Source organism: Paramisgurnus dabryanus, chromosome 10 (assembly GCF_030506205.2).
Source record: "Paramisgurnus dabryanus chromosome 10, PD_genome_1.1, whole genome shotgun sequence".
Lineage (NCBI taxonomy): Eukaryota > Metazoa > Chordata > Actinopteri > Cypriniformes > Cobitidae > Paramisgurnus > Paramisgurnus dabryanus.
In genome coordinates this window covers 28347924-28363821 of record NC_133346.1, presented here as the reverse complement: position 1 = coordinate 28363821, position 15898 = coordinate 28347924, and the positions used below count along the sequence as shown (strand labels likewise).

General features: G+C 32.4%; 1 protein-coding gene across 12 annotated transcripts in view; it reads right to left on the bottom strand.

Moving 5' to 3' along the window:
• Nucleotides 1-381: 381 nt before the first annotated feature.
• Nucleotides 382-15898, bottom strand: part of ppip5k2 (diphosphoinositol pentakisphosphate kinase 2) — a 52098-nt gene continuing 36581 nt past the window's right edge. For 4 of the 12 annotated variants that reach the window (XM_065271601.2, XM_073816081.1, XM_065271602.2 and 1 more), the window contains 5 exons: nucleotides 13187-13259; nucleotides 10529-10648; nucleotides 3479-3622; nucleotides 3266-3385; nucleotides 382-764 (listed from right to left, as the gene is read on the bottom strand). In XM_065271601.2, the coding sequence (XP_065127673.2) occupies nucleotides 574-764; nucleotides 3266-3385; nucleotides 3479-3622; nucleotides 10529-10648; nucleotides 13187-13259 (648 nt within the window). In that variant the 3' untranslated portion in view covers nucleotides 382-573. Of the gene's footprint in view, nucleotides 765-3265; nucleotides 3386-3478; nucleotides 3623-6427; nucleotides 6491-10528; nucleotides 10649-13186; nucleotides 13735-15898 lie in introns of those variants that run through there. The other 8 variants (XM_065271604.2, XM_065271605.2, XM_065271609.2 and 5 more) reach the window with 4 other exon arrangements.

The following is a 15898-nucleotide window of genomic DNA, read 5'->3' as shown; positions in this document are numbered from 1 at the left end:
TGTCGCATTTTCCATGAATCGTCTGTGTATACTCCTGTGTTTGCTGGATGTCTTTTGTCGGTTATTATTTTATGTGCTGCTCATGTCACGGATTATATGTCATGTTTGGATTTATTAAAGACTTTCATCTGCATATAGATTGTGTTTTACTCAATGTCACATCCAGAAATGTAACATTAATGTGAGTGAAAATGATATAACCTAAATTTAAAACTAAAACAAAATCTTATTTTTGGTATCCCATATTTTGTTGTTTTTTTCTAGATGATCCTCTTAATACTAATTGAGACTAAATATAAATACTGTAATTCTTATCAGTAAAATAAAAAAAAATAAAAAATCATTTTCTATAAAAAACAATAAATCTAAACAAATCCCAACTGAAGTTCATTGGTTCTTTATTTATATATACTGTATTTACATATGAATTGTTCATGATTTTAGGAATGTTGCACATTCATGTGTGTTTGTTAGCCATTTCTTTAGTTGTATCCTGATTGAGGTTTACTGTGATTTCAATTCAATTTGTGTTTCTTGAGTGGTGGTTTACAGATGGTTCAGGTTGTAACAGTTTTATTTTCCAGAAAAGGTGTTTGATATGCCAGTAGATTGTTGTTGGTTTTTATTAACGCAGTCATAACATCCAGCTGATGAAGGAATGGAGATGTTGACAGCAGGGAGAAGCTGCTTATTCTCTGAGGTTTGACTTAAGATTTTACTGTCACGTTTATCTGAAACTTCTCTTGCTGAAAAATCATCTTGAGCTGAGGAGAAAACAGACAATAAACAGATTTAACATTGAAAGTTGTGGTAACTGAATTCATCTAATTTTTATTAACAAAAACATTCACTCCTAAGCTACTGATTTAGTTGTATTTAACAACAATATAAAGTATATTAAATATATTACATTCATTTACTACTTGAATTTCATTCATTTTTATGATCTTACTAATTGTAGAAAACAAGCTTAGTTTTTCCTAATAACTAACAATATAGCATGATAAAATTGTGGGTAATGTACTTTTGGTCGCTATTTACAGCATGACATGTACAGATTTACATCCAAGCAAAGTTTGAGTTGATCAGACATTAATGTTGGGCAAAATGCATTCAATAAAGTTCAGGTCTGGGTTTTGTACAGGCCAAACATTCTTGTAACTATTTGCATCTACTAATGTGTTTATGAACCAGGGTTTATACAGAAATCCTTAAGTTAAATTTACTACTTTTTACTACCTTTTTTACTACCTTCAGAATATTTTTTAAAACCATCACGACACTGAATTGCAAGTGTTAATCAGCGACCTTTCTATTATTTACACAGATTTTGACATATATAACATACAAAAAAAGAATTAAAGTGAAAAAATTCTTCTGACTGAAATATTTTTCAGGCCAAGTCATATTCCTTTACCTAACACTTTATGTAGGCGAGACCAATAGCATTTTAAGGGGAGATTTTTTTTTGCCATAAATTCCACATTGAAGTCTCATGTGGCAAATAGGTAGCTGTAGTTTGCAGGGCATTTCAGATTAAGGCGAAACAGCTAAATAACTCACTATATAAAAAGAAAACATGAATATCACCACCTTTAATGATTGTTTTATTAATTATTTATTAATTGTAAATGTATTTATTTTAGCATTTACTAATAATTTTTTAATCAAAGTTGAAACTGTTAACATTAGTGAATGCACCATGAACCACGGTCAATTACTGTAATGACATAAACAAGAATTAATTAATGATTATATACTCTATATTTTTCATTGTTTGTTCATGTTATATAATGTATTTACTAATGTGAACAAATACAACTTTTTCATATCATATTATTCAGTACACATAAACAAATAATCCAGGGTCTGTTCTGTTCACACAACAGTTTACAGTCACAGCTCTAATACAGTAACGTTATGTATGAACGAGTAACTCGAGTCAAACTCGTGTAGAAATCGCACAGGATGTCTGTAACCATAGTGAATGTTGTTAATTGAATGACTGTACATTTATCAACAAAATATTATGTTACAATAGAGGCAGCGCTGATGTGCTAGTTTATGCGCAATGTTTCTGCTGTTTTTTCTTTCTCCTAAGACCTAAATGGTCGTGTTTATATGAGGATATTTGCAAAGACGGGATTTTTGAGGCATATGTGTTATTTAAGGCCAATAAAGCGGCAAAAATACGTACAACACATGCTCAATGAGAATCGAATGCGCGGCTTGCATGCTCTTCTGACACAGAAACTGCGGACGCACTGTTGTTTGTGTTTGAATGGCTTAAAATCACCTGTTTTTAAACTGCTGTGCTTAAATATATGTACAAATGTTACGTTTTTGTGACCACACGCAAATGCAACTGCAAGAACCGACAGGTGGATGACATCAAAGTCCCGCGAGAGCATTTCGGAAGCAGTCTTCTCTTATGATTCCTTGTCAATCGCTCTCACAGGATTTGGATGTCATCTGCCTCTTGGTTCTTGTGGATCCACATGAAGTTTACCCACGAGTTAAACAAACCCGTTGTACCAGCCACTGGCTATATCAGCATAGCATGTAAAAGCGTGCCGCGGATGATCAGTAACGTGAGAAATCATTTACCCCTAAAATACCGGACCCCTTACGTTAGTCATACTGTGCAAAGACACGCAATTACCTGTCTGGTTTTCTTGTCCCACGAACTGAAAGGCTTGCCAATCTTCATTATTTCGCTAAGCCAAGTCAATCGTCTTTTACACCTTTATCGATCTTCAAAACATCGGAGCCTTCCTGCATTATAAGTTTGACCATGCTAGCTGAAAAAGTTTTACCTCAGCTTAACGTGATACAGTCAGAAAACCCGGAGTGGATCCGGTCCGTAGTGATTACAGAACGCTTACAGCGGAGAGAGGAACGTGATTTGGCTCCACTTCAGGCTTTGATCACATCCCAGAGATGAAAGCTCTTTGATTATTTGCCCAGATATGCAGGTGATTTGAACTAATTTCCAGGCATCATAACATTACAAAAGGCAATCGAAAATGTACTACCTCGTCAGATGACGCTTACTACTTTTTACTACTTTTTACTGGCCTTAATTTGGCATAATTTAATTTACTACCTTTTACTACTTTTTACAACCCCGCGGAAACCCTGTGAACACACATATTCCACTTGTTCTGTTTGTTTTGTCATTTATTTTCTAATGTTAACATATATTTTAATATACAAAATCTGATTCTGATCAGGTATATTAAAATATATGTTAACATTTACATACCTGATGTGCTCTTGTCTGGTGAGCATGTTGATGTCCTCTTGACAAGAGGCCGAGTAAATGGACAGGGTAAAACTTTCGCTGGAGTGTATGTGTTTAAAGGACCTTTCTTTGTGGGCACAGCTAAGGGTTAAAAAATAAATTCAGCTTAAATACAAGCACAGAATCTGTATATTGCATAAAGTGGCGAATGTTGAATTTGACTTTTAGCAGTACCTGGAGATGATGCAGATATGTCCAATATTGGATCAGGGAATATAGCGATGGAGGCTAAGAAGTCATCCACTTGTTTGAGAGACAGGGAATTATGAAGAGTCTCCAATGGGCAGATGGATGGAACCATGGAGTACAACTCAAACCCTTTAATGAAACACACAGTATTATAAGTAAAACAATAGTAAAATAAAAACTTAATCTTGGCTTCAATAATACTACAGGTTGATTTATTAATTATGAAACGTGATGCAAAGATATGGGCTTCATTCATTCCCACAGAAAATTACAACAAGCAAATACTGAACACCATCAAACATGAGTTTGAGATCTGCAGAATGGAGGCAGATGGGTTATTGAAACATAATAAGGCTAAAATGGATTTATGACGCGAAAATGATAATCATCTACCTATATAATTATTTACTACTCAGATGCATACAATTATAATTTCACTTTTGCCAGAATTTACTTACAGCACATAATAAAAGATACCAATGTTAAAAGCATATAATAATAAAAATCAATATAAGTACTGGCCATTTAATCATTCAGATTGTTTAAGACTAATAGAGTACAAGTACTGTCTTTCTTGACACACAAAACATTTCCTAATGTGTGAAAACCCATTTACAATAATACACATACATGAATGAATGAGTAAAGGAGCTTGTTAAATACAAGACAAATCCGATGTTCAGATTATAAGGTTTTGTGCTTTAACTAAAATTAGACTTAATTAAACTTAATCAACATGATTTTGAGAAAATATTAAAAACAAGATTAACAAACAAAATGGACATATGCAGTGTTTTTGTAAATTTTTTTGTGTTAATGCATCAAAGAAACTATAAAATATAAAATAAAGTTATTAAAGCCCAAAGTTTATAGGAGAGATCCAAGTGGGACTTATATGATGTAAAAGCCTAAAGACAGGACACAAACTACATCAGAAACTTACACAAGATAGGGCCTAAAGCCAAAATAAAACAAATACTAATTGAAAAGATAGATCATGTGAATGAACACTTACCACCAAAAATACTGGATAACACTGACCCATATAGAAAAGCAGTTAAAAAAGGAAAACAAACAATAAAAATGGTACGCCAAACATTGCCAAGTTTCTAAACACATGACAAAAAACAACAACTCTGAATTATGAGATCATCTCAGTTTAATAATTGTTTCTTTTTCAGGTCTGGTGTTCTGGCTTCTTTCTTACTTTTTACAACTTTTTAATGCATTAACTTTAATCTAATTAACATAATTCGTAATGATATTTAAATGATTTTAATCGTGCTAAAACGCCATAGATGCTGGAATGGTGTGAAAAATAAAGAAGAAAGAATTACACTAAAACACTATTAAAGGAAAATTATAAGATTAATAAACCCTGCAGGATACCAATGCCCAACAAATGTTTCTAAAAAGACAAACGCACAAAGAACCCTATTTAATTATATTGGGGATTTCTTAGTCTCTTTACTTGGCCTCATAGCCAATTAAAACACTCAAATCACAAAGCTTCAAAACCTTTACAGATATTTGGTTTTTAAGCTTTTTTGCTACATCATACTGTTTAGATGTAAAAGTTCTGAAAGATATTTATTTTAGGTGGTTTGGTGATTTTATCCAAAATTAGACCCATGAACCACCCTGTATCCAATGCATTGAAAACTGATCTTCATCATGTGTAGTAACAACATATACCTTCAGACTGATTCAAACTGATTTACTCTCACGTTTTCATCGACAACTGCTTAATGTACAAGTTAAGTCAGCATTTGTAAAAGCAAAGGAAAAAAATAGTCAAATGTACATTTTTTATTTAACAAAATAACAAAGAATAAAGAAATTTTGATATCTGTTGTGTTCTGATCTCTGCTCCTGGTCACAAGAGGTCCCGATTCCCTTAACTTAAAACTTTATTACCCACACTCTTAGCGTCTAACTGATTGCACATTCACCTGTTACCCTTCACACCTCCACTTTACACCCAGTGCGAAGTATTGTTTGTCCCAGCTGCATAATAAGCGTTATTATTATCCTGAACCGGTTTACCTGTTGTTGACCTTGGACGGCCTGCTGTTTATTCCTGCCTGTGTTTGCTCTGACTTAAGCCTGGTTATATTGATCTATGTATTCTTGCTGCCTGCCCTGATCTTTGCCTGTGTTTTACATTTATGATTCTGGATTATCCCTGGCATACCCGTTTGCTCCTGAACTTACTGCCTGTACGACTCTGGCTGTGTCTATATCCAGTAAAGTGCACGTACATGCATCTTCTTGACACAAAATATAACACAGTGTTACAGTCAGATCTAAACAGTCTGATTACACAACACTCACAATGAAATGATACAAACAACATAAACATTATGTGAAGTAAATGATAACATTATTTTCTGAATAATTTCTAATCCCTGCAGTAATATAATTACAAATACAGAATATTAGTTTCTAATAAAGCTTTACATTTTACCTATTTAATAGGTAATTTCATTCTACATTTTAAAAGGAAACCATTCAAAGTTTCGATAGTTTACTAAAGCTAAATGATATAGTGATATAAGTATAAGTATAAATGATACAAGTAAATATTTTGCCAAAATATATTATTTCACGTTTTATAAGAAATGAAGCTAACCAACTACAATTAAACAACAATATTATAATACAAAAATAGGAAATTTAAAATATGACAAATATAAGAGAATATGTTGTTTTTACTGTATTGAACGTTAATACTAACGGACAGCATTTTTTCTAATACATGTGATCACAGTGTAGACGAGAAAAATTGCAGATAAATAATTGTTTATTTAAACAATGACAAGCAAATTCCTGTAAACTCAGAGCAACTCGTCATCCAAACAAACAAGAATAAATCATATAAATAATGAATGCGAGGAGGAAACGTGCGCTGGGAATGAACAAAAACAAACATACCATTGGTCGGGTGACGCGCATATGAGATAGAAAATCTTTTAACAGCAGAACCACGAGTGGCCTCTGAGAAAGAGAAAAACAGATACTGAAATGTATAACAGCTAACAGAAAGGGGTTAAAGAAAAGCAAATGAGAATGAAACTATTAGTGAACATGCAGGAAAATGGTGTCGGAAAAGCAGAAGATAGTTTGTGGTTAGTACTGTAGGTTAAAGTGTTGAGAGCAAGGGACCGGAACAACAAGAAACCTTTACTGTTCTCAGAATAAAGTGTTTAATGAACCAGTATTCTCTTGACAGACAAACACTACTATACATAACTAGCACTACAGCTCTATGAGCACATCTCTAACATCCTGCTTGCACAAATTACAAATACAATCCTAGATTTCCACAAAATCATTTTCAATACTATAATGCCATTGCAAAACACAAGAACACATATCACTGACAAAAGCACAAGGGAAATAACATTAAACCCTTAAAAATGTGCTTAGTAAAGTATTTAAGTCACCTGTTGCATAACAGAATTGCAAACCTGGGTCCGTATTAAATGTTGACTTAAGTGTCAAAAATGCCTTGGTTAACAATAGGACCCGTCTAAACGGGAAACTTTTATGAAGAAGCTAAAAGCAATTTTTACTAAAGTCTCAGATTGATTTATATGTGCTGAAATATTAGTCACGTTTTGCTTTTTGATTCAAAAAGACTTGCAACTGGCATCTATTTATGAAAGCAAGTAACATGAAACTCATATTAAGGTTTTTTACACTGCAAGTGCAATGTTATACCAGCTTTCTACTACTGTATGCAATCTTACTGTAGATGAAAAATCTTATGTAGATAAAGTTGGTTATGCAACACAAATTAAATGCTTTGCCTTGCAAGTATTGCTATGGTCAGGGGTAATATGCTAGGGTTTGGACCCCTGTTTAATTTGTACTCTGTCTGGACCCCATTGCAATATGTTTCAATATCCTTATAGAAAGTTTTGTAAAAACGACTAACAGGCCATCACCAGCTTTTTCATTATAGCAAAGTTTCAATGATTGTCCATATCTATTTTTAGGTCTTTTTAAGATACAAACAAATGCAAGAAATATGTACATACAATAAATAATAATTTAGACTTATGTATTATCAACAAGATTCTCCAAGTCATTCAAATATACTGATTCACACAAATGATTCACTCGTGAATCAGACATTATTACAACACTTTCATACCCGAGATAGGAAAAGCTGAAGATCTACACAGAAACGGTTCCAAGTCTTCAGAAAGTTTACACATTACTAGACTAATTTTGTGGTGGCCGGGAGCTTTTCAGTCCTTTTGAAGCTCAATGCTTTATTACTAATGCTCGATTACATAAAAAAACACACATTCTCAGAAATATTGTATAACAGCATCAGGGTAACTGAGAGCATTTCTATTTTAAGTGAACTAAAACATAAACTAGTGACAACATATTTTTCTTATTTTACCCATCATGCTCGCTTATCTTTTTCTTGTTTTGTCATTACTCGGGTACCCTAAATTCGTCTGCGCCATCATGCATACGTTCATGTTGCGTGCATTTAAGATCAACCCAGTAGTCTATTGGGGGACACATGCGCACTTGACACAGTTTAAGGGCATGTTATTATAGGGCTCTTTTTAATAGATTATTGTGCATAGTTGCCATTTAAATACTAAAATCATATTTCTAAAATATGAGGGTCTGCTGGTCCTCCTGTGTGGCCAGGGGCCTTAGAAAAGATCCTAATCCTACCCCCATTACAGCGCCTCTGTCTATGGTTCTAGGAAGTGTTTTGAGGTCATGAAATAGCATTGTGTGAAACATAATTACATGCCCTATAATTGTAATTTGTGTCAAAAAAAAAAAATCTTTGTCAATTTCTTTTAAATTCTTGTCAATTTTTTACTTATGTCAAAAAAGATCACAAAAGGGATGGATTTTGGGGCCCTGTGCCCTGCGGAACCTAACCGAGACAGTTTGTTAAAACATGACATTGGCAGGGGTCTTTCCTATGCCATGGCCATGAGGGGGTCAGAGGCAGTTTTATAACACATTATTATTAATATCTGCATTAATATTATCATTAATATACCATTATTAATACTATTGTCAATACTATCATTATTAATATTACTACTCATCATCCCTATTACATTTACCATTTTCATTAATATTATTGATATTATATTATTTTTTGTTTATTTGTCTATCATTACTATTATTGCTATCTGTCATATTAATATAATTTTTTATTATTATTATTGTTAATAACATTCCTATTATTATTATGATTATTATTGTTATTATCACCCTCCTTATCCATTTTGTTGATTTATTTACATCTAATTATGTCTGTTGTACTTATTCTCCTTTATTCAAAATTTTTCCACTCTTAAATACAATTACATTTACAGTTATACACACACACACACCACACACTCACATTTCTTGCTGGTTGTTATGTATGTTTTGTGGATCTATGTATTTTGCATTTCACTTCTAATCTGTAAATATTGTAATTGTCTGTTTGCAAAAAAAAAGATCACAAAAATGTAGGCACATTCACTTTTTTGTGAAAATATAACCTGGTCCTCTTGGAGATATTTTATCTGATAATCAAAGTCTGTTAAATGACTTAAGTAAACTGAAAACTACATCTAACATTACGTGGCTCTATTTCCACAGATAAATAAGCTGTACTCGGCCAATCAATGAAAAAAATGGCATAAATCCAAAATACCAATGATTCAATTTAACCCAGAATTCACAAATGTTGGCGAATACAAGACAACAACAAATCAATGGTTTCAATGGTGAAAAATCTAGTAAGATGTTAAAATAAAACAATTCATTTTTATCGATTCCATTTACGAACTAAAAATTTATGACAAACTAAGGATTTTGAAAAACATTTTTATATTGTTACATATTTTACAGTGTAATCATCAGGTTAAACAAAGTTTTGATTGTAAAACCCTTAACGGTATTTTTGTGTATTTAATTCAGGAGCTCCTTGGCACCATCATCACAAATTAGATAGTGATATTTTATGAATGCTCTTAGCGTATAATAGGTGGTTTCAGCAGTAACAACATAAAGGCTTTCGTGAAACAAACGCAAGTCCTTTTAGAGTAGTTTATTTCTGATAACAAGCAAAATAAACATCAAGTAGATTACCTTAGTTTAAATCATAGCTAAAATGTATCAAAAACTACTCTGTTAACATTAATGTGTAAAATGTGTACTATATAATGTATACACTCTTAACTACAGATCGGCTGCCAAACCTCCTTTAACATCACGGTGATCCATGATCGCCGTCTTCCCTCGTCTTTAGAAAACCAAAAGATTTGTTATTTTCAATGAGTGTAAGTTCCAGAGTTCGGTTTAGCGACTAGTCACACTATTAAACAAAGAGAGACCACAAGTTAAGTTCCGCCCAGACCCGTAACCGCGACAACAAGGGTGCGTCCGATGAAACCGTTTATACGTTTATCAAATAGTTTTGCTTAATTCAGAATTACCGCTTTGTTGGCAGAATCCATTAAGAGTCTGATAAGAAATTCTCATTTTTGAATTAAATAAATGAGCAAATTTGTTAAATTGTTTTGTTTACAATCTCTTTTGTTGAATCTCTATGAAAGCTTTGAACAATCTATGATAAGAACGTTATATTGTAGTTTAGTTAGTTACACACCGTCAATTAACTGTAATTTAATTTTACAACATTTTTAACAAAAAAATACTATTTTTCCATTTTCATTTATAACTGTTCTACATAAGCTCAGCAACAGACTACAAACAGTTCCTGACTCACTGACATTGTAATATTTGGTTGATGTATTCAAAATAATCCAAATCCACAGTAGGGGGATGAATATAACTCAAAAAATGAATCCAGAGTAAGGGGATGAATACCACTCAAAAAATGAATCCACAACAAAACAACTTCTGAATGATTTCAACACAACCACATCAAAAAACGCTCATACTCCCAGCAGCTTCAAACCCAAAGGAAATGAAAACTAAAAGCAGTGATGATGAATTCACCTTCAGAAGGTGTGCGTGCGTGTCTGCACATACCCTCTAAGAAGCCAGCAGATGTCAGCTTTTTACGGTGAGCGCGAGCGTAATCTTGTAGGTTAGGTGCACTGGAGGAGCAGCCCAGCACCATGGTGCTAAACAGTCCAGCACAATGAGATCCTAATGAGAGTTAGAGAAGATACATACAGCAATCGTGTGTTCAAGACGACACACATCGCAATGCATGCAACATGCATTTCTACAAGATTCTTGCCACAGAGAAGTCGTGCAGTCTCACTGAAACATCCCATAATAATGGTAATGTCTTTTAACATGACAACTAAAAGTAGACAAATCATTTTGAGAGGTCCACCGGTTTTATATTTAAACTGAATGTCACAAGATTTGTCTATTCACACAAAGCATGAATCTTTACAAACAAGACATGTTTATTGTATTCTTGATTGTTTTTTATTTTATTTATTTTTTATTTTTAAAGTAATAATGATTAATTGCTTTTTTATTTTTTCATTTATTCAACTAATGATTTATTTATTTGTTAACCAATAGATTAAAGCGCTTTAATTGGTCATATGTCTGAGACAGTGTTGCAGAAAGACTTTAAGTTTATAAAATCACTGATCAGAAAAAAAGCTGACACAGCAGCAAAAGAGCAAAATAACTACATGACAAGCAAATACTGGTAATACTGAAGAGAATGCGTGATATTCATTACCAATCTATCACAATATTAACAACAGTTGCTACTCTTACCACATATGTATTTATTATATGTTGGCATATTCCTATATCAATACACGTCAATACATCAGAATGACGACATATTTAACACATTTTGGGCTGCGTTTTGTGAATATGTATTGTTGGAATGGTTGTATGTGTCATATTTTAACTTAGACTCTGATAAAAACTGACAAAAATCCTTGTGGTTTTGTCGCTCTCTGTGTGAATAGTACATATTATAAAAGTTCTGTACTTTTCATTTAAAAGATGCTGTAGCCAATGAAAATGTAGTTATTTTGTTAACTGTAGTTTGAAACAGGTTAAGGGATTTTTCTACCAACACATGACCTTCTGTACTACATGACACAATCCAGGTGTCTACTTGTGTACTTTTGTATTTTGTTAAATTATTGTACAAAAAAAAGGAAATGGTTGTGTGTACACACATCACTGTTGGTTAGATTATAAATTATAACATTATAATTGAGTATTATGGATTTCTTGAGATTTTAAAACAAGATTAAGACTTTAAGATGCCTGTCCTGTAACCTTGTGACAGTGGTCCTGATTTTAATTAAGTAGTATATAAAAAAAGTTTATTGAAGTACAAATTACATGTTGTAATATCTCATGAGCTCATAAATGCTGTATAAAGAAAAGCTGTGTAAAGTAAGAGCAAAACGCTGTTTAAAATAGTTTCAAGTCAAAACCTGCTCCTGATACACGACTGTACAGCACAGTACAGATAAGTTTAATGTCAATCCTTTATCAACCTAACACACCTGCTTGTAACAATACAATAATACATTTACATTGATACATCTACAGTGCTGGGTAGTAACTGATTAGATGCACATTACATAATTCCCTAAATCAAGTACTTGTAATTAAATTACATTTTAAAATACTCATATTCAGAATAAAATTATTATTTTATTGTTAAAGATTCCATTGCATGGATTAAGTTACATATTACTTTATTATTTGTTTAATCTAAATCACTGTTTCAAGAAATGCATGCTTATTAATAATAATTAATTTTATGAAAGCATTTACAATGCTTTTCCATTTTTAAAAAGTCCTTTCCCACTTTTAAAAAGTCCACAAAAGTGGTTTCAGTGCTGACAGTGGACACGCCTCCAGCGTTTGAAAGCAGAGAATCCTGCCTGTTTTTCCAAGATTTTGACAACTTTATTTATTTCCTGTTTTTATCATTTAAATTTGGCTGAATGTGGTTAATATCACATTTTTCTGTGGTGTCACAAACTCGGAAACACATTTAATATCAGACTTATATTTTCTTGCTCTTTATGTCAAAATAGTACAATATTATCCTACTTAAATGTATGTGTCTACAAATAAACATTAAAAAGAACTCTGATTACATTACAAATGTCGTGTAATCTTAGAGATTTGGTTTCTGATTACAAATTTTGCCATGTAGTTTTATAATCAGTAACTGATTACAATTCCCAATTCAGGTTTTAGATTTTATCAGTCAATTCTCTGCTGTTTGATCTACAGGAGCTTTTCAAGCAATCCTGAAAACCCTGACCTACTGGTTTAGTTGTATTTTGTTTAGTGTTGGACACACAGGACCTTTAAAGAGATGATGGAGAGTGATTCTCTAGGAGCAGTGATTATCTTTTTACAAAAACTATTAGCAAAAATGTATTATTACACACCAAATATATACCTGAAGAGATTAAATTCTGTGTATGTACTACATACAAATACAGAAGGGACATTACAAGCATATATGAGAGACAGTACTGTCAGTACTGTATTAGTTGGCTGTGTGGCAAAAATCTTAAGAGTAAAGTGTGTTTACAGTGAGTACAGCTCATTGTGAGTATTTGAATGTTTCACAACCATAAGACCACACCAACATCACACTCCTTAGAAAATTCAAAAGCCAAAGATTAAACATCAGGACAAGTATTACAATGATGAACTGAAGTGATTTAATCTTACCTATTCCAGTGGAGAGTTTATGCTCCGTGTGCAGTCTGCTGGGTCTCATGTGACTGTTGTTCTCTGAAAGAACCTTAAAGAACCAAACAAAAACTACATTTTTATACTGCTTTAATTGCTGTTAAAGAAAACAGGCCTTTTCCTTATAGATGGATGTTAATAAGCGGCACAGAACATTAATGTGAGTTCACAGAGAAACTTAAAGACAAAAGAAAAAACAGCACAAAGAAAAAACAGAACCGGATCATGGATCATGCATGAACCCACTGCCACACAAACTTCATTCCATATCAAACATCAAATGAGATCAGGGATGCAGAAGGATATGAGAACAAACATGGCAACAGTTGCAGAGATTAAATTCACAAATGAAGACAAACCATTTCAAACATATAAATGTTTGCACCTGTTTTAAAAACCAAAAACAGAGCAGGAAACACAAAGGTCACAGCCCTTGTTCTTATTTAAAAGTGTTAATTTCAATTTCGTGCAAAAACAAACTTAGAAATGAAAGATTCATCCTTTCTTTGGGAGAAGGGAGGTTTGATCTGACATATGAGGGAAAGATAAAAAAAGAGGTTTAGAAACAGCAGAGGCCCCTGTGCCCACCCCTACTACATGACCTTACCAGAGAACTCCAAACATCTTGACATCTTATAACCCTAATATTCATCTATAGACCCGCTTTCATTAACGCTGTATGTTTGTGTCCAAGTCACAGATTTAGTCTAGTCCTCAATTTCAAAAGGATTTTCAGTGGGGACGGTAACACAGTGGCCCTTAAAAGTACCGGTATTTGGAAACTTATGAATGCATGCATAATAAAATAAAATGTTTTACCTTAATTTAAAGAAATGAATAAGAATGCAAAACAAAATGCATAACTTTTCATGAATTTCAGTTTGTTAGCTTTAAAATAACTAATTGTCAAATGTTTGTGTGAACATGATTCTCGATTCATATATAGATGAATATAGATTTTATATTATATTAGAATATATTAGAATATAGACTAAATGAATGAATGACAGGCTCGCCTCTCGCTCCTTGGTAACATCGCCTAAGGCAAAAAAAGGGTGACATCTAGTGGAGAAGACTAGTAATTAGATGAACGTTAATTTTACGTTCAATGTTTCCAGAAATAAAATTGGAAAAAAATCGATTGGTGGCCTGTGAGAATCGATTTTGAATCAATCAAAGAAAAACGATTAATTGAAAAATCCATTTTTATTTTGCCCAGCAAAAAACATGAACAGTGCTGTGGTTCCTTTACTTAGACATCTGTTTGAACAGATAAACATCAAATATCCACTTTTCTGATTAGAAGTAACCAAATGGTGTCATTTTAATTAAGTATAGGTTTTGATGCTTCATTATGAATGTTCACAGTCAACATTTGCTTTAATATTTTGTTATTATAATGCAATATCATCAAACACTTGTTCAGTTGAACTTTAGTGTCTATAAAAATGCCAAAATACTTTTGGGGCCACTTTGTTAAGTTCAGCACTGAGGTTTCCACTTACATACACAACCTTAAGACTAAAACAAAAATTTCATTATGACACTTGGGTTATAATTATCCTAAAACATTTGTGATTAAAATTACCACACATTGGAGCCCTGTGAGTGTTTAAAGTAATTACGATTGTAAACATTACTATTAATAAATGGTAAATAAAAGTACAACAGTCCCTCCAGTTTTTCGCAATTCTGCGATCATGGAATTAAGGGCAAAATCAACCAAATGTCGTATATTTTTGCAATCTTGCTTAATTTGTCATTTTATCACAAAATAATTCCAAAAATGAAAAAGGTCTTATAAATTTTTTAAGTAATATAATAATAATTTGTCATTATAGTAGACAACTTAGTAGACCATTATATTTTACTAATGCACATAAACTCTCTCTAGGATGCTGTACCCAATCAAAAACAAACAGTACATTTGAAGTACTGCTTGTATTTGTATATTGACTTTCTATTTATTCATCCCATTTTCATTCGATTTATTACTTTTGTACTTACACACTGAAAAAAATGATTCATTGAATTTAATAATTTTTTTTAAGGTAAGTGGTTGCAATCAATTTATTTAAGCTACATTTAAACAAAAGTTTTATATTTTATTACTTAACTAATCTTTTTTGTTTAAATGTAGCTTAAAAAAATTGATTGCAACCACTTACCTTAATTTTTTTTAATTAAATTCAATGAATCATTTTTTTCAGTGCAGTATATATTTGACAAGGTTCATAATTAGTAAAAACATTGCACTTTTTTTCCACACATTTCTGGAAATTATTCCAGAAAAATTCATTTTGATTGCAGAAATCTAGAGGGACTGGAAAAAAAAATCCACATTGGTTGATGTCCTATGAAACTAAAGAACAGGTAATGATCTACAGTAGATTTGATCTGATGGATGACAGTGACCAATGAGTGTTAAAAGGTGTCAAAGCAGAGATGATCTTCAGTCTGAATCTACCTAAACCCATAATAATAATAATAATAATAATTTCGCCTGTGCATGGGGCTTTAATCGTTGAACACTCAAATAGAGCATGTTGCAAAGGACAGCTAATGCAGATGAATGAAAAGAGTTGAGATATACCACCAGACTAATCATGAATAAAGATGTGGATTAGTAAAGAGAGAACCATCACAAATAAAGTGTCAGATCCTAATCAAATGGTTGTACATAATATCTTA